This window comes from Onychostruthus taczanowskii, unplaced genomic scaffold, assembly GCF_017590055.1.
Source record: "Onychostruthus taczanowskii isolate IOZ18803 unplaced genomic scaffold, ASM1759005v1 scaffold79, whole genome shotgun sequence".
Lineage (NCBI taxonomy): Eukaryota > Metazoa > Chordata > Aves > Passeriformes > Passeridae > Onychostruthus > Onychostruthus taczanowskii.
The window spans coordinates 1,317,534-1,336,572 of NW_024505782.1; the positions used below are offsets into that span (position 1 = coordinate 1,317,534).

Here is a 19,039-nt window from a genome sequence, read left to right on the forward strand (position 1 = left end):
TTATTAGTGAAGTGAGGGAGAATGAGTAAATCAACTGTATCAGACAAGCCTCAGGACATCTGGAAATTGATCATTCTGCAGAAATAAGCACTCTGTGTTTATTAGCTGGGAGTTCATCACTATCACTTCTTTTTATTCAATTCCTAAGAGATTTCAAAGCTATCATCATAGTATTAGCTCTTCTAACTGTGCTACTGGAGATAAAGATCAGAAGATCTATCTAATGATGGCTTTCTCAGACTCCCTCTTTCTTTCTTTCTTTCTTTCTTTCTTTCTTTCTTTCTCTAAAGCTATTCTGATTAAAAAAAAAAAAAAAAGTAGGAAAATAGCTAGAATGAAATAAAGCAGACTTCATCTCTTAAATTTTTGCCTGTTGGCAATGGGAGCAATTTTTTGTATTAGTATTCCACAGACATTCGGTTTTATTCAGGGGGACACATTCTGCAAAATAGAAAATCCCGCTTAGAAAAGGTGGAATTTGAAGTTTTTAATGTGGTGGTGGAAAAGGGAGGAAGATAAAAGGACTTAAAGTCATAAAGCAGTGCTTTACATTGAAAGTACAGTTATTTTAAATGATAATACATGTCAAATAGAACCCAGGGAAATTACTTCCATAAGTTAGAAAGGTAATAATATTACTTTAAGAAGAATAATTACTTTCCTTAACTACATTTATCACATAGTAATTCAGTTCTCCCTTCTGGAATATGATGCAATGCCAAACTTTTGACTGATTTATTTGAAACCAGCCTTAAGAAAAGATTCACCAAGATATGAGGTTTCTTCTGGTTCTTTATTCCAAGCTGAGGAGTTATCAAAATGCAAATACTCTGACTAAGTGCATGTTTAGACGTGCATTCCTGTACAGCTGCATTGCGTAGCTTCATTGTACAAAGACACTGGGAGAAAAAAAACAAACATCTGTAAGAGTTTTCCAATAACAATGGTCAGATGCATAAACAATTTAAGTACAGCCGTGGATTTCCAGAAATCTGTGGGGAGTACAAATCCAATCCAATGAACTCTCTAAAGAAAAATCTTCCCTAGCGGAAGCTTCGCTGGGATCAATTTTTGTCAGCTGATTTTTTCCATTTTCCAATGGCAAATTAACATTTATTATCTCTTTTGGACTGGCACTTTGAGTTCCAGCCTGGGTGCATGTTGTGCTAGATTCTGTACACAGATTAAAGAAGAAAAGGTGCATGTTGTCCAAGAAGCTTTCTGTGCAAGTAGACAATGAGAGAAAACAGATGAATGCAATAAGCAGGGTGATCATGATTTAACAGTAAAGCAAGGCAAGTAAATTAATCCATTTGTACAGAGCCCAGCACAATGCAGCTGGACCACATTGCTTGAAAAGTTAGCACTTAATAACAATAACAATAATTACCAGGTCTTTAAAATTAATGTATTAATTTCAGTTAGAGCTCATAAGCTGCTTAGCCAGTGAATGAAAAATGCTATAAATCTTTAAGGAAAGGCCAATTTCAAGTCAGCATTGTCTTCCCTCCTACACAAGCTTTCTGCCAGTTTGCCCTGCACTAGAAACGTGCTTCTCCTGAATCACCTTTGTACTTATGATTATGGTGATTATTTCTTTATAATCATACCATCACTGTTTTAGGCTCCTGATAAAATCCTTCATGTTCACCTCTGCTTTTGAAGCTGTCTTTTCCCTGTGCCCTTTCTCATTATATGCATAATGGTTGATTTCCTTCCTGTTTTGCTGCCCGTTGTTCGCTTGCATGTGCATGTGGTGCTGTCTGTGCTATCAGAAGGACTCAGGGGAGTTAAGGTATGGGTCTTTCATGGGATGAAAAGGGTTCTGATTTGGAGGAAATGCACAAAGATTAACAGATAGGTGATAAATAAGGTCTGAATCGGGCCACAAGGGTACATCATGGAATCATGGAATGGTTTGGATTGGAAGGAACCATAAATACCATCTTGTCTCACCCCCCCTGCAATGGTCAGAGACACCTTCCCAAGCCCCGTCCAACCTGGACTTGGACAATTCCAGGGATCCAGGGGCAGCCACAGCTTCTCTGGGCAACTTGTGCCAGGGCCTCTCCACCCTCACAGGGAAGTATTTCTTTGTAATATCTAAACCTCCCCTTTTGGAATTTAAATCAGCTCGCCTGTGTCCCATCACTATCTGGGTGCACAAAAAAGCCACTCTTCAGACTTTTTTTTGAAGCTCCCTTCAAGTACTGGAAGGGGCTATATGGTCTCCCCAGAACATTCTTCAATCTGAAAAACTCTCATTTCTCCTCAGCCTGTCTCCATGGCAAAAGTATTCCAGCCCCCACAGAGTCTTCTCTCTTTCTGAGGCAGTGCCAAAGAATAAAATATACTGATTCAATGAATGAGCATGTGAGTTTTAAACTCTTACATCCCTGTGATGGTGCTGGAAATTACTTATTTTCACCTGATTCTTAGCTGGGTTGAACCAGGGCCTTCTCTTACCTAAGGCCTTCTGAACAGAGCAGTCCAATTGACAGGAAAAAGTGCAACAAGAGGTGGTGATACTACAGCAGCAGGTCTGTCCACTGAAGGACAGACGTGCCACTACTGCAGCGTGCATCAAAACCTTGTCAGCAAATTGCTGCACCTCTGTGTGTTTCCAACAATGCCTCTGAATCTCTGCTTGTGTTCTGGTATCCATGAAAGAAAACTGATGGCTCTCCCTTATTGACTGCTCCAGATCCATAAATTACCCTTATTCCTCAATATAGAGGAGATTTTCAGTGAGGTGAGGGATACAGGCTGAAGAAACCAAGCTCCTAAAACAAGAGACAGATGTCTGAACCCATGATTCACTAGTGATGAGCTGCAATTGGGCCATGTGGACTTTGAAGTAATTCATTGCATTTGTATCTCTTCTGTAGGGGGAGGACTTTCCTCAATGATTTGTATGACCTTGCTAAACCCAGATAGGTGGTAATTGAGCAGCAACTACTTCTTCAGAAGAAACAGAATAAAAATATTGAAAATATTGACTCACCCCAAAGGCAGCGAGCAGCACTTTGGTCTTTGACCTTTAAGCCTCCTAGGGTAGTCAATAACCTGGCTGTTAGATGCTGTGCCTGCCACTGATTTTGATTTGGGAGTAGTTTAACCTTGAACCAAGATCTAAGTAACCACGGCAACAGGAAGTTGGCCTCTCCATCCAAGGAGTGGGGATCCATAAATCAAGGTCCCTAATGCAAACACTGTGTGCAGGTAGAGATTTGAGAGGATAAGTGGTTTGTGGGGGATTACCTTTGAAAAAATGAGTGATTGTCCCTTGATATGTTGAAACACAGCTTCACAGACTTTTTTCTTTTTTTATCAATAGAGGTCAACAGGTTACAGCTGCATGTTTTCATACGGCTCTTTATATAGGCCCTTCAGTTTAATTAGAACCAGATGTTGAATTTATGAGGTTGTTAGCATTATTATGTACCATATGCACTTGCATATATGTGTGTGTGTATTGATACATGCACCCACATGTGCACATTTCTTGTGCACCCACTGCACTCATGAATAAATATTGTTTAGGCACAAACCCAAGCACTGTGTAGTGGTGAAACCTCAGGTGTGCATACACAGAGCTCCAAAGGGTAATTACCTAGTCAAATATCTCACTTATTCTATGGGACACTGCTTTATTCAATGTATAGAGCTCACCTAATGAACAGCTATTTGGGAGCTGGATTTTCCTCTTGCTATTCAGTGCGTGACATCATGTCTCATTTATTCCACATTTCTAAGCCTCAGTATGAATAGATGAATGTTTCATGAATGTTGATAATTTTATTTTCACAGGACTGCTCTTGAGATGAGGGGTATATTATTGTTCTCATTTGCACTAGAGAAGCCGAGCAAAGAGAGATTGAAGTTTAATGGATACAATTTGAGATGCTTAATACTAGATTTGAGGCTCTGGAAAGATGTGTGGTCTAATAGGCAGAGACTGCTCTGTTTATCTCCACCAAGCTGTGACCTGTAACACTGTCTCACGACTATTTCTGCCCTTTCCTGCCTCCCTTAAATCCACCAGCTGATATCAGGTCGCCTTTTTTCAGGACTCCTATCCCAAACTGGCCCATTTCTATCCCTGTCTTTCAGACTCCTCTCACTGTAGCATTTCTGTGCCTGAGTCTCACAGGGATCTCTTCCACAGCTTCTGAGACAACACCCAGATGTGCTGATATTTCTCATTTTACGTGCCTAAGTTCATAGGGACTGTTCATAGCAGCTCCAAATAGCAAATATAAGGAATTTTTGGTTGGTGTATGGAGAAGCTGAGCACAGTGAAGAGACACAAAAGGGAAAATGGTCTGGAGCATCAAGAGCAGCTGAGAGAGCTGAGGAGGCTCAGCCTGGAGTAAAAGAGGCTCAGGGGGGACCTTCTCACTCTCTACAACTCCCTGACAGGAGGGTGAGCCAGATGGGGGCTGGACCCTACTCCCAGGGAACAAGGGACAGAAAAAGAGGAAAGCTGTGCCAGAGGAGGTTTAAATTGCATACAAACAAAACTTTCTTCACAGAAAAGGTTGTCAGGTTCTGACACAGGATCTCAGGAGCAGTGCTCGAGCTCCCATCCCTGGAGGGATTTAAAAACCATGTGGATGTGGCACTTGGGAACACGGGTTAGTGGTGGCCTTGGCAGTGGTGGGGAGCAGTGGGACTTGATGATCTTAGGGAGCTTTCCCAGGCTGTGCCAGGGCACCTGTGGAAAGTTTTTGAGGAACCACCAGTTGCTATCCAGGTGCAGCCAGGGGTGGCAGAGGGGGTTCAGTGCTGCAGGGGATAAAGGCCCCCATCTGCTGGCCTGACCTGCTGTGCCAGGAGGTTTGCTGCTGCCCTGGATCAGGAATATTGTGGAGGTATGCAAGACCAGATCAGAATGGCAAATCAAACTCAGCAAAGATGTCAGGAGATTTTCATGACTGACCAAGAAGCTCCTGAGAAATGTCAGGTACCAAGAGAAATGGAAGCAGGTGACCCAGAGAATGAGATCTGCAATGTTCAGGCATGCAGGGATGGGCTAAGGAAGGCCAAGTCCACCTGGAGCTGAATCTAGGGCAGAAGATCAACAAGAAATGTTTTGACAGGTACACGCAGCAGCCAAAAATAGCCTATGAAAAATGTGGGCCCCTTGCTGAATGAAGCAGGGATCCTGGTTGAAAAAGATCAGCAGAAGGCTGATTGTCCTCTTTGCCTTGATCTCTACTGGTAACTGGCCTTTGAGAATCCCAGGCCTGTAATACTGGTGTGGAAAGAAAACCTACTCTTTGAGGAAGATGTGATTAGGGAACAGTTACATGAACTGGACATGCATAAATCCATGGAATTTGGCAGGATGTACCCAAATCTGCTGAGGGATTTGGCTGGCATCACTGTGAGGATACTCTAGGTTGTTTTTGAAAGGTTGTGGTTTCAGGAGAGGTTTCTGGTGGCTAGAAGAGAGGAAATAGTCCAATAAGGTCAAGAAGAAAAAGCAAGGAAACAGCAAGGCTATTCGATCTCACCTCAGTCCCTGGAATCTGATGGAGTAAATAATTGTGCAGAGCATTTCCAAACATATGAAGGAGGAAAAGATGACAAGGAGTAGCTATCAAAGATCTGTGAAGTGGAAATCATGCCTCACCAATCTGGTCTTTCTTATCTTGACTTTAGCAAGAGTTCTGACACTGAGTTCCATCAGCTTCTTACAGACAAAATTATGAATCACAGGCAGAATCAATGTACGCTGTGATGGGCTGAAAACTGGCTGGTCTCAGAGGGTTCTGATGGGTAGCACAAAATCAACTTAGAGACCAGACACTAGAGATGCACCCCATTACATGGGGACTAAAAACTTTTAATATGTCAATTAGTGAGCAGGGTGGCGGGGTAGAGAACACCCTCAACAAATCTGGAGAATTCCAGAACTCAGAGCAGTGGCTGATATGACAGAGGAATATGGATATATGGGAGAGAGCCCAGTCAGAGGCCACAGAGATTATGGAGAATCTGAGATATTATCTCTCTTATGAGGAAAGACTCAGAGAGATGGGATGTTCTGCCTGAAGAAGAGAAGGCTCAGGCAGGATTTTTCCACATATGCAAATATTTGATGGGAAGGATTAGAGAGGATGGAGCCAGATTATTCTCAATGCTGCCCAGTGACAGGACTAGAGTAAATGGGCAAAAGCTGGAACATTAACACAAATTATTCCTGAACAGTGTAGATTTACTGAGGGGATGAACAGTTTGTAGAGAGAGGTTGTGGCCTCTCCCTCCTTGGAGATATTCTCATTTGGCCAGATGTGGTCCAGGGCAACCTTATGTGGATGACCCTGTTAGAGCAGGGTGACATGGGCAAGGTGGTCTCAAGAGGAGCTTTTCAACATCAACTGCTTTGATTTTTTGAATCATTGTATAATTTAGTTGCCAAAATCGGATGCATTTTATCTGAGGCTCATGTGCAGGTTGAGATCTGAAAAAAGAAGGAATTTATGAAGGATTATCTGTGATAAATGAATATCTGTTCTAATCATTTTGAAGTCCAACTTCACAGAGACTGGGAGAGGTTTCCAAATTTCCATGCCAGGAGTTTAAATTTCACATATTTACAAGCAAACAAAATTGTTACACACTATATGAGAGTTTGAGAAATACTGTTAGTGGAAGAATTTGCCAGCTATAAGTGCATAACTTTTATTTTTCTGGAATATTTAACTTCTTTGACATTATTTTATGACTCATTTATTCTGCATTGTAAACTGTAGATAGAAAGATATATGACAAACAACTCTTTCTTTCTTTAACTCACTTCCCTTTGATGAGCTGCAAGGCAAATTTAATTAGGAAGGCAATTCCTGAAAAATAAATGTAACGTGCTCCGGATGGGAATTGCATATTGAGATTGTTCCTGATGCCTGCTCCTTACTCAGATGAAACACCCACTAAGTCAGGTGTTTATAGCAGAAAAGTATGTAACTATGTGTGGAGAATGAGCTACACAGGAAATGATACATAGGCATTCCCACTAAATAAAGTTATGAAGGATATCTGTCTTTATACATGTATCAGAGTGTATGTGGCTTTTTTCAGAAGAAAAAGTACTAATGCAGAATGTTTTGTTGGTTTAGCATTGTTTATAGAGACCAGTGATTGTACATCCTTCAGCAGAATTATCAAAAATTAATAACAATTATGATCCTTGCTAGTATCAAGACTGTATTACAGATACGTCCACAAGGAAATATGGAAATATATCAATGTAGCAAGGACAGCAACTGACTTATCTTTTTTTCAGATATATCCCCAGACATGTTACAGCACTAATATCCATCCAAATTTTGTTTCCCTAGGAATTGCAGGTCCCCACTTAAAAGCAGACCAGACTTCACTTCATGGTAAAATGGAAAGTTCTGCCTGTAATGTGATGACCAGAAGGAAACCAGCAGCTGTTGATAGTGTTGCAATGCCAAGTCCAGTATTATCTCTCCTACCTTCATCATCAGCAACATCTGAAGCAGGTAATGCTGTTTTCACTCCACCCCCTCTGTTTCTCCCCCATCTTCTTCCTTCTGGGCCTGTACAATATTTTCACCCAATTCTCTTCCTGATTGGAGAAATAGCTGAAAATGTGAATATCTAACTTGATAATATGGCTGTAACATCTCCAATGCTTTCTTACCATGATTGTAGATCTTGGCAAATCAAATCTATTTTATTCACACACCACCACTTGTGCAATAATGAGGAAGCAAGTAGCACCAGCCTGTAAGGTCTAGCAGGACACTCAAGCAAGACTCCTGGGTTCCTTCCTCAGCCCCATTCTTCATTTCTTTAAATGCTCCCATCCCTGTAGCATGAACAAACTGAATACACAGTGAATAGCTGAGGAGCAGATGAGATTTCTTACTGCATACTTCAGTGATTTTAGCATAATATTCTGTCTTGCAAATGCAAAATTGTCTGGGGCAATGAGCAGTGATTTGAAATACCAGAATAAATAAGTCAGAATAGCATGCTTTTCTATCAACTTATATTTTGTGCTCCTATTTTGAATCAGATCAGAAAGGTGATATCTTCATACTGTTGGAAATTGAGCCAAATCATTCAGGCATCATCATGCCTTTTCTTGGGCATGGATGGAGAGGTTGATCTTGTATATTGTCTTAATTTCCAGTGAATGGGGAATCCACAGTTCATTACCCTACATGCAGCCATTAGGAGTTTCATATTCTTGTCAAACTTTTGATGTCACATTCACAAAAAAACATATTTGTATCACTGACTTACAGAATTATTGCATATTTAATCATTCAGCTGAAAGTGCTTTTTCAATGCACTTATTTTTATTTCCCTCTCACTTCCTGAATAAATTGTGAAAACCAGGGTTTCATGCTGCAAAATTATCCTCTGTAAAGATAAATTTTTATATTTAAAAAATCAGGATTGTCTGTTTAGTCTTTAGTACTTTCCTATATATAAACCAAGGATGGATTTTTAAAGTGGGAGAGAAGGAAAGCACACAAATATTTTATGATCCGTTTCATGATGAAAGTGTATGCTTGACTGCATAGTTCATTCTTTCCATTTTCAGAAGTCTAATTAAATTGTTGGTTTATCTGTAGCCCAGATGTTGAAATAATTTAGCTGAAAACTGAAAGAAACTGTGTTAATGGGAAAACAGGACAGTGCTATGGGTTTCCTGTAATTAATAGGAAGCTCTTTGAAAATTCCTCCATTCAATTCAAGCCAAGAAATTGACCCCAGCTTTGAGCAGCCTCCTCTGTGCCATGTTCTTGCAAGTGGCCTCAGGGACCTCCGAAGGGATGGAGAATGACAGGCAGCAAAAGGATTTTAGGGCTTCAGACATAACAGAGCCATCCAGAATGAACTTATGGGGCCAGGGAAGAACATCCAAAGGGTCTGATCTACCTGGGCTCACCTCCTTGTTCGTCCTCACTGCTGGAGTGGGTCCTTCAGCCTCCTCTAGCTCCCCTTGGAAATATATATTTTTGTTAGGAATGTCTCTCTTTGCTTCAGAAGCTGTTTCCAGCATCATATCATTCCTGTACGGCTTCCCAGCATGGCCTGCAGCCATTTCAATTTGTGAGACTGCGCCTTACTGCACCTGTGGACCCTGGGGAGGGACAAACACCAGACCTCCATGGGCCTTACTTGAAAAGTGCAAAGCTGTGGTTTAAGGCTGACATTGGTTCTTGCTTGTTTTGGGGCTAGGTGGGGTTGTTTGGAGAGTGGGGAAAGGATGAAGCAAAAGTATAAAAGCTTGTGCTGCATCATGCGTTTCTAGTTTCTCTTCATTTTGGGCTGGGTTTTGCTTTTGTGAAGGCAGACCAGAAAAAATTTTAAAAAATGGAGACCAACGCAAACCAGCTTGGGTCTGGGGTTGGGCAGGGTCTGTCTGGATTAAATGGAAAAGATTAATACTTAGCTTTGGCTTTCAGCAGAGTAGTATGTCACATGGCAATATAGGAAAATATTTTATATCAAAGATTGCTCACCAAGAGCTTCCAGATGAGTTGATAACACCTAATGGCTCTCACTTCAATACTAGTTTACTTTGGCAGATCTCCCTGATATTTTATCATAGGCACACCTCATCAAAGCTTCCCTCTGCAGGCCTTTCAGACAATTTCTGCGTGGTCTTCCTACACCAAATGTAGAATCAGATGTCCCTGACATTCAATAATCAAAATAATGTTGGGTTTCCTAATATCTCATCTTAAAAGCCTGACCTGAAAGCATATGTACTTACCCAGTACATGCATTCTGACTACTGGCAGACTGTGCAACAACTCAAAAGATTCCTAGAGCCTGCAAGTTCAGACACTTGCTAGGAAGAAAGAAAAATAATTATTAGTAGCTTCTAATAAGCTCCCTGAGAAAGCCATAAACACCCCAAAGCATTTACAAAGGAAAAATTATTGCAGTAAGCCAGCATAGAACAGCACAGAGGTTTTTTTTCCCTAAATATGAAAATGTGTTTCAGCACAAAAATGAACAGATTTGTGAGTTTGAAAAGTTTTATAAGGGCATAAAAAGTATCTAAACATGAAGGAATACACTGAAAGTGGTGTTCAGTGCGTCCATTTACATGCAGGAGCAGAAGCCTTCCCATAATTGCCTGCATATCAGTTAATTCTGAGGAACTGGGCAGTTTGGCAGAAGGCAGGTGCCAACCTCCTCTCCACTTGGGCAGTGTCTATTCAGAATCAGGCTCCACTCAGGACTCTCAGCCTCAGTGACCTCTTGAGTGCCTAAGAGGGTTTCAGGATGGACAGGAGATCTGTGTTCTCATCCAGCATCAGGACATCAAAACAATTTTGTGCAAGGTCATCTTGAATTGCATTGAGTTCCCATTTTAGGGTTTAGAAGCTGAGGTCAGCCTCTACCTGCTGCACAGACCAGGTCTCCATTGACCATGTTCAGGTGGCAACACCAAGCTGAAACAGCTGACTACAGATAAATCTCAGTAAACATAACATCTTTGCAGGGACTTGCTTTATTTCAATTTTTTTTTCCCCAGTTCCTTGGCTTAATTTCTTTCCAATGAAAATTGAGAGTAAAGCCAAATCTCCTGGTATCATCATGATACTTCACAAGCTTTCCTGTATTTCTGCTAAATTTTCCATTGTCAATCACCAACTGAAAATTTCAGCTTTACTTTCAGAAAAAAAAAAAAGCACCTCAAATATTGGAATTTTTAAAAAATATAGGATTTCAAAATGTTCCCTGACAATAGAAATAAAAGGCAAAAGGTGGACCATGAATTTGAGGAGTGTGCCAGTGTTTGGTTTTTTGGATCTTCTGACCTGAAGCTACTCTCAGGATATGGATGGGACTCAAAGGATTTGAATGCTTAAGGCTGAAGATATTGGGACTACCTATGTCAATCACCAGTGAGGACAGATGAGAATAATAATTTTCTGTGACAGGGACTTAACCTTTCTTGATCAAATTTCTGGGAAATAGCTTGCTGCCACTTGCCTTTAGGGACCTTGAATCCACAGTTTTTAGGGGTGACCTACTTGGGAAGAATTTTGTGCAACTAATTAGCTTCTCCTGAGCAACTTGGATATTTCATTTCCTTTCTCTTTTCCTTTGGTACCAAAATGACTGCATTCCTCTTTTCTTTTGTCCTTTGTGAACCACAAACTGCAAATGGGTTTTATTTTTCTTTTTGGTGTGGGGAGTGGGTTACATATGGAAAATGTATTTTGTTTTGTAATTAATGAAAACCAGACTTTGGGAAGTTGGCCATCCCAGGTCTTTATTTATAAGAGAGCATATGTCTGTGTTTTGTTTATGACTCACTCCTACTTCTTACATTGTAACTTGGGTTTGTTTATGCAAGCTCTTTGCTGAATCCAAGCAACATGGTGGTATAAGAGCCAATAATTTATGTTCTCCAAGAGGGGAGGCCAGTGAATGAGGTTTATATGCTGAAACTGTCACAGCCCATAGAGAGCAAGAGGAGATTCTACAACTTGACAGCTCCTGGTTATCTACAGAAAATGCTACAATAGCAACTTTATTTAAACTACTGCTGGAAGATTAGCCTGTTAGCCATGAAGGCAGAGATAACCCCCAAATGAACCTTTCTCAAAATCTTGCCTGCTCGGGAAACTTCAAGGATTTCAAATCCAAATGACTGCTTGACAGTCAGGTGTAAATTAAGTTTGCAAGTAGACATGGGCTGAGGTTAATTTAGTGGGATGTTTTATTCTTTACCAAAAAAGAAATTCTGAGTTCCATCATTTCTTTCCCAGCAGCACAGAACGGATATGCTAGGAGTGAAAGGGAGCACCAGTTATTGCAATAGCAGAATTAATACATTCTGCTTCCCTCACAAAGGGGTAGTTACTTCTAATCTGTGTGCAAATCCTGAACTCTGAACAGATGCCATGTTCAGGAAAGGACAATGAGACAATTTAGGCAAAACAAGCAAGGTCTCGTGTCCTAAGCAAAGGACAAGGAGCCAAGAAATTCTGGGTACTCTTCCCAGCTCTGACAATGACTCACAACGTGACCTTGGCAAGAAACTTAACTACTTTGGACTTCGTTCAGATCTAAAGTAAGTGATCTGAACCGGGATTGAGCTTACTTTGGGGGCCATTAAAGTCAATTATATGACTGAGTAGCTTCAGCTAGTATCTGAAGAGATGATAGTACAGAAACCCAGGCAGGGGTAATGAATTTGCCACAGATGAAGTGGCGCACACATCTTGTCTCTGCCCACTAGTTTCAGCAACAAACACTCTTCATACTAACTGGCATTCATGACAAGAATTAAAGGCTGAATTGCAGATATCAGGATTATATTTTTGGGGTACAGAAGGTTTAATCGTTACGTTGGACCATATGAAAGCTATGTTAAGCTTTCTTCTCTCCTATTAAAGGCTGAAAAATGAGAATAAAGCAAACTCATGCTAAAATGCTGTAGCAACAGCTTTGCTGCTGTAGAAGAGGGAACAGGCAGAGAGAAATCTCTGAAGTCTACTTATATGAAAATTGTATTTTAATCTACTCTTCATGATGCTAGAAGGGGTAAAAGAAGAGTTTCCAATCACTGTTGTTTGACCCACCCCTGTTTCTCTCCTTGTCTCCCAACAGCCAGCTCACCATTGAAGAAAAGGTTCAAGCGCCGTGAAATTGAAGCAATCCAGTGCGAGGTGCGCAAGATGTGCAACTACACCAAGATCCTGTCCACAAAGAAGAACCTGGATCATGTGAACAAGATCCTGAAAGCCAAGCGGCTGCAGAGACAATCAAAGACAGGCAATAACTTCGTGAAGAAGAGGAGGGGGCGTCCTCGGAAGCAACCCCTTTCCTTTGATGAAGACTCCAGAGACCAAATGCCCGTTCTGGAAAAATGCATTGACCTTCCGAGCAAAAGAGGTCAGAGACCAACACTCAACCCTTTAATATTGGAGCAAGCAGCCACTCAAGATACAATCATGGCCACCATCGAGGCTGTCATACACATGGCTCGAGAGACGCCACCGCTGCCGCCTCCTCTGCCTCCTCCACCCCCTCCACTCCCTCTCCCTCTACCCCGGGCGCCCCGGGTTGGAAAAAGGAAAAACAAGTCCCCGCAGGAGGAAGAGGAGGACGTGAAAGTGAAGCGGCACCGGAAAGGCAGAGGGAGCGAAAGCGAAGGCCTTCCCTAAGGCCAGTGCACCTCGTCAGATGTTGGGTGCCCACAGTGGGGCACGCCAGGACTGGGGGACAGGAGGTGCACAGTCCGCCTCACCCCTTTGGCAGCACCAGACTGACCTGTCCCTTCAGCAGCCAGAACTCATTGCAGAGAGCTGTGCCAGCTGCGGCGCGCATCTTTCCTCTTCATCGCTTTGACCCAAGCCCCCCCCCCAAGGAAAGAGGGGGGAAAGGCGCGGGAAAAGTGGGGGATACAGAGGAGGAGGATGTGTGTCAAAGCTGGAAAAAGCATGAACTCTGCCGAGTTTCCAAAACTAATCTGAATCTCAGCATTGCTGTTCTCATACTGTACCCAGAGGCTGGAAGTCATCCTCGCAGATAGCTGAACGTTGTCACTAAGGGTGCATGCTCGACTCTGATTCTGTTTGGTGGGCCAGGTGAAACTAAGAGTAACTTTACCATAGTATAAATCACTGTAAAAAAAGAAACAAAAAAAAAGAAACAAAAAAGAAACAAAGAAACAAAGAAACAAACAAAGAAAGAAACAAAGAAGAAAAAAAAAACAACAAAAAATAATGTAATTTTCTCAACTGTGATATTGGTTATAACCTATTTGATTTTTTTTTCCAGTTTTATATACCTACCAGGCTTTGGGACAGCCTAAGCCAAAATGCCTGGCTCCTGCTAGAACTATATATTTCTTTCTCATTTATTTGCCTAGTTACAACTAGCTGCAATATAGGCAATAGAAAATTAGAGCCTTACACGTGTGCACACTCATTCGAGTGCTATCCCAAGAAACGATGGAATATCACAACATTTAAAATAAGGTATACACGGATATTCGGTTACAATAGCACGTTTATATGAAGCAACTTGGCAATGGCATGTGAAAAAGGGGTCATCCATCAGCCAAGTTGTTTTGATGCTCGGTACATATGAGTAGAGAACAGCAAGACACTTCTGGGGAATAGTTATAGTAAACATGGAAAAAAATCACCAAAAAAATAATATAAAAGAGATAAAAGAAAAAAAAATAAGTCAGAAAAAAAATAGAATAAAAACCAGGACCCAAATCTACCAAGTTTTTACCATCTGCAGTTCCCAGTGAAATTAATGGGAAAACCAGAATATGAATAATTTGCTTTGGGTAGCAATGCCTTGATATTATCTTTTAAAGAAAATAGATAAAGTAGATTGTTTTAAAAAACTATAGAACAAACCCTATGGATAATAGATCCTTTCTTGGCAATTATTTCTGAAAAAAAAAAAAAAGAAAAGGAATAAGTGTTCTTATTTGAAAATAGAAATAAAAATGTTCAAAGGGTATCACCACTGCAATTGTATTAATGCCACTTTGGACATGTTCTCCAAGTTGTGGTTGCCTTAATAAACTAAAAAATAATTTTTTTTTTTGTACATAATGTAATTATAAAGCTCTCAGTCTGCATGGATGCAAACTGTGTGTGACAAATCGTCTCTTTAAATGGTCAGTTCAAATTGTACATTTCTCATTCGAGTTGTCCGTTAGCCATTGATTAAACTTGGGTAAAATACCTAAGCTCCATATCCACAGCCCAATTAAAATGTTTCACTAAAACAAAGATTGAACAAAAAGCTGTTCCATTGCAGTGTCAATGCTTTTAAAAAAGAAAGTAAATTGTTGAAATTTGAAATAGGTACTTTCAACTTTATTTCCTTTCTTTTTAAATCCTGTGGTGCACTCAACACCTAGCATGGCAAGATGGATATTAAAATGGGAACAGGGAGGGAAGATTCCACCAAGGGAGGGGGGATTGGAATGACTTAATGGTTGACAAGCCAAATGCTATTCCCTTTTTCGAGAAATCTTGAATTGGTTTATTGCCAAGGAAGCTTCATATAGCACGACACTAAAAAAAAAAATAAAAAAAAGAAGAAGAAGAAGAACCACAAGAAAACCCCACCAAAAAAAACAAAACAACAAACTCAACAAAAAGTCCCCACAAAAAAAAGATTGTGTTTCTATTCTGTTATTTATTTACAAGAATCATATCAAGACTATGGTGTTAGAGGAACACTGTAAACATACAACTCGTTGTTTTTTAGAGACTGATTTTTCTTCTGTGATAGCACCTTAGCTTATTAAAACTGAACGCATATGGGGATAGGATTGCGTCGGGGAGCTGGAAGAGGGGATGTATTTTTTTTATTTTTTAAGACTGGAACAAATTTTGAGGTCCTAACTCCTTAAAACTGATAAGAGGGATCGCAGAATTTTGTTTCCAATTTGTTTTGCATCATTCATCATACCTATTTGTGCTTTTTGTTTTCCAATTAATGCAGCTTAGAAATAAATTGGCTGGTTGCTCGTTCTGTTAAAACCAATTTTGCTTTTCAGCTCTCTTGAATTAGCACAGTGTTATTGACTGAAGTTGTAGACTTGCAGAAAAAAAAAACCCTAAACCTCATTGAACTCCTCTCTTCTTCCTTAAAAAGCATTGGATTGAGGTTTAGTTAATTTATAGATCTTTTATTCCCAATCTCCTTTGGGCTTGAAAGTAGATGACAGTCACTTAAAATGACAGAAAAAAATTGTGAGTTTGGTATTCCAGGCAGCTGAAATTAAGCCAGACATCAACTTATCCTCAGTTTTATTTCCAGAGATGTCCAGCTAGCATTGAAGGACATTTCAGTGTGTAGCGAGTGAAAAGAACGTCTGAAGGCAACAAATTCTGTCATCAAATGCCCATCATGGCTTCAAGAGGGTGAGAGTGCCCATAAGGGCTGGATTTGGGCTGGACCTTGCTGGACATGCTGGGATAAAACTGCCCCAGGGAAGGATAATTGGTGTCTGCTGCCTCTCATGCTCCTGAGATTTGGGAAGAGAATGCTCTTATCCTTCCAAAAAGTGCTATCCAAAAGGCTGCTAGAGGCACAGTGTTTAAGGAGAGCATCCACACGGAGGGAACAACCCCACAGACCCTTCACTGAGCAAAACCATGAAGAGGTCCTATTTGTCCTAGAGAAACTAAGTTCAGGACTCGGTAGCTGAAAGCTCTCAGCATGGGATGGGCTCTGTCCAGAAGATCAAGGTTTGTGTTTTCATGGCAAGAAGGTGCTGGTGGAGCATGGTGCTGTGGTTCAGCACACAACACCCTCATGCAGCTGGTCCTGGGCTGCCTGGGAGAGTAGCTTGTTAGTGTCATAAAAAGCAGACTGAAAATACTGTTAGATGGCACTCAGAATTTGTGTTCTGCATGTTGCGTAGTCTATAAAGATGATAAGCAAGTTGCTGACAGAATAATATTTTAAGGAGATGTACTACATGCAGATCATAAAGGATTTAGTTTTAGGGCTTAAGGCTAAAATCCCACTCCTGCCGTTTATTACCCAACAATATTCCAGTAATGAGCTTTTTGATTTTTTTCCCCTTACCACAAGGAAGATTTAGTGAGGAACTCTCTGGATTCTCTCCACACACTTTCCAAATACTGTATAAAACTGGGGTGAAAGCCCTTTTGCTTACTAAGACCAAAAAAACCTTTCAAACACCTCCACTGTGTCACAGATTAGCACACATCTGAGCATACTTCAGTAAAAACACAAAACAGTATCACGTGGCTGTGAGCCATATGAAATGAGGCCACGGGTTTGCATCCACTCTGTGGGTCTTTTATTCCTCAATCCAGTGTAAAACCAGAAATGGGGATAAATATTCAGGGAGAGAGGAAAAAAAAAAAAAAAACTTAAAAAAAAAAAAAAAAAACCCAAAAAAAAAAAAGCAACAACAAAAAAAAAAAACAAAAACATTACCACTTGTGTCTCCAAGACCTTCATGCTGCCAGTTTCTTGAGCCCTTCAATATTAAATTTTCTGTGAAGCACCTTGCATGTTTTTGGATAACTAAAAAAAAAAAAAAAAAAATGGAAAGAAAAATTTAAAAGAGGTGAAAATAGTTGCCAGCTACCCGGGTATCCTACAGCATGGCCCGTTTGGCAGAAATGTTGTGGAACACAGAATATTCTAATAGTGAATATTTGGGTAGCATCTGGTGCAACGGGGTGCCAGTTCATCATGAGAACTTCTGAGCACTACAATAATGCACCAAATAAACAGAAATCACTGTTACAAACACAAGGATTTCCCTAACTCTTATTTTCACAGACCCCGGTTCAGGACTACACTTAAGCTCATCTAAGGAGCATCCTGAACAGTTTGAAGAACAACTAGAAGAATACAGGGAAAAGGGAAACAAAACCAAAAAAAAAAAAAAAAGGGGGGGGGGGGGAAAGAAAGTAAAAAAGAAAACCAGGATGGTTTTCTGAATTAAAAAATGAACATCTTGCCCTTGTAATGCCTCTTTTTTCCATGTCATCCAAAAACTGGGGTGCAGCAGTTCTGAGACAATTAGAAGCACATTTCAACAAAGGACACATTGGAGATCTCCTTAAGATGCCTGCCTAGTTTGCATAAAACACTACATAGAAAAAAAAAGAAAAAGAAAAAAATATAAAAACATGAAAAGAGCTGCCAATTGGACAACATGGGGAAGCAGTTCAATCCCATGTTGGTTTGTTTTACTTTTCTTTTTCTTTATTTTTTAAGCTATTTCTTAAATAATAAATGCACATGAAGTGTTAAATATGTATATACTGTATTTCAAAAAAATTAAAAAATCAAACGAATGGGGCACAAGATTGTTCTATAAGTCGTGCTGGCTAATTTTTAGTTTGTATTCATAAGTGGTTTTTAAAAGCCTTTTTTAAAGTGTAATTTGCATGTTCTACTTTGATTGTATGTAAACATATTTTAGAGCAAAAAAATGTATTTGTATTTTATTGAATATAGAGGCAAGAAAAAAACTTGTACATTGTTTGAAATGTTCTTTTTGTAACAGTTTTTATTCATGAAGCATTTTTGTACATTTAAAAATGGATATGGACTTGATGTTCTTTGAGGCTTAGATACATCTGGCATGCTTTAATGTCATGCTCCTTCATGATCTTAGATGTTGGTTTTTAAACATTTTTTTCTAAAACAAAGCTCAGTCTTTTCGCTACCAAATCAGGTTAGCACAGTATAGAGCACTTAACTAAAAAAAAAAAAGAAAAAAAAAAGTTAATCCTATTCATATGTTATTCATTGTGTGAAATTAAAGGAATTCAATTCAGTCTAACATGAGTTGTGAATTCTTTTGTCTTATTTTCCATCTGTTTCCCATCACTAGGGAGTTTAATAGCTTTTGGGATACTAATACCATGCATTCACAAGCCCTCTTTATGGTAATGGAGAAAAACATGCTTTGGTTCTGTTCTTTTTTATTTTCTCTCTTTCCTTTTTTTTTTTTTTTTTTTTTTTTTCCCAAATTTTTCCCAGAATATCCTTAAAAGTTAAAAATGGACTGTGCCGTGGGCCCCACGGGCAGAAAGGGGCTTTAGTGCTGTGCCTATCACTAAAAGGACTGAAACATCACCAGTCCAAATTGTGTCCTCAGGCACCAGTAGAGAAGAACTTGCCACCCAGGTGGGATTTCCACTCCAGAAACAGATGGAGCATCCCTCTCCAGATCCCTGCAGGGAAGGCAGTCCCAGGGGCTGGGCTGTTGACAAGGGGGTGACGAGAGCCAACTCTCTCCTCACTGAGCATCAGAGAGGAAGGGCTGTAGGCCAAGGGGTATTTTCCGTTCAGTGGAGCCTCACGCTGTGACAATGGCACAGGCCACAGCTCGTTGTATGGTTTTAAGTTTCCTTTCCAAGCTGCTGCTGAGAGCAGCCTTGCTGCCGCTGCAGGCAGCCAGCCTCAACATCCAGGAGCTCCTCCACAGTAATGCCAGGCTTCATCCTTCTCCTGCTCAGAGGGAGTTCACCACCTTCACCTGTGGCTCAGCAAC

General features: G+C 40.4%; 1 protein-coding gene across 3 annotated transcripts in view; it reads left to right on the forward strand.

The window, feature by feature from the left end:
- The window catches only part of SETBP1 (SET binding protein 1), a 267,469-nt gene extending 249,139 nt beyond the window's left edge, over window positions 1–18,330 (forward strand). For all 3 annotated transcript variants that reach the window (XM_041423538.1, XM_041423539.1, XM_041423540.1), the window contains 2 exons: window positions 7,347–7,514; window positions 12,625–18,330. In XM_041423538.1, the coding sequence (XP_041279472.1) occupies window positions 7,347–7,514; window positions 12,625–13,181 (725 nt within the window). In that variant the 3' untranslated portion in view covers window positions 13,182–18,330. The remainder of the gene's footprint in view (window positions 1–7,346; window positions 7,515–12,624) is intronic.
- Window positions 18,331–19,039: the final 709 nt, after the last annotated feature.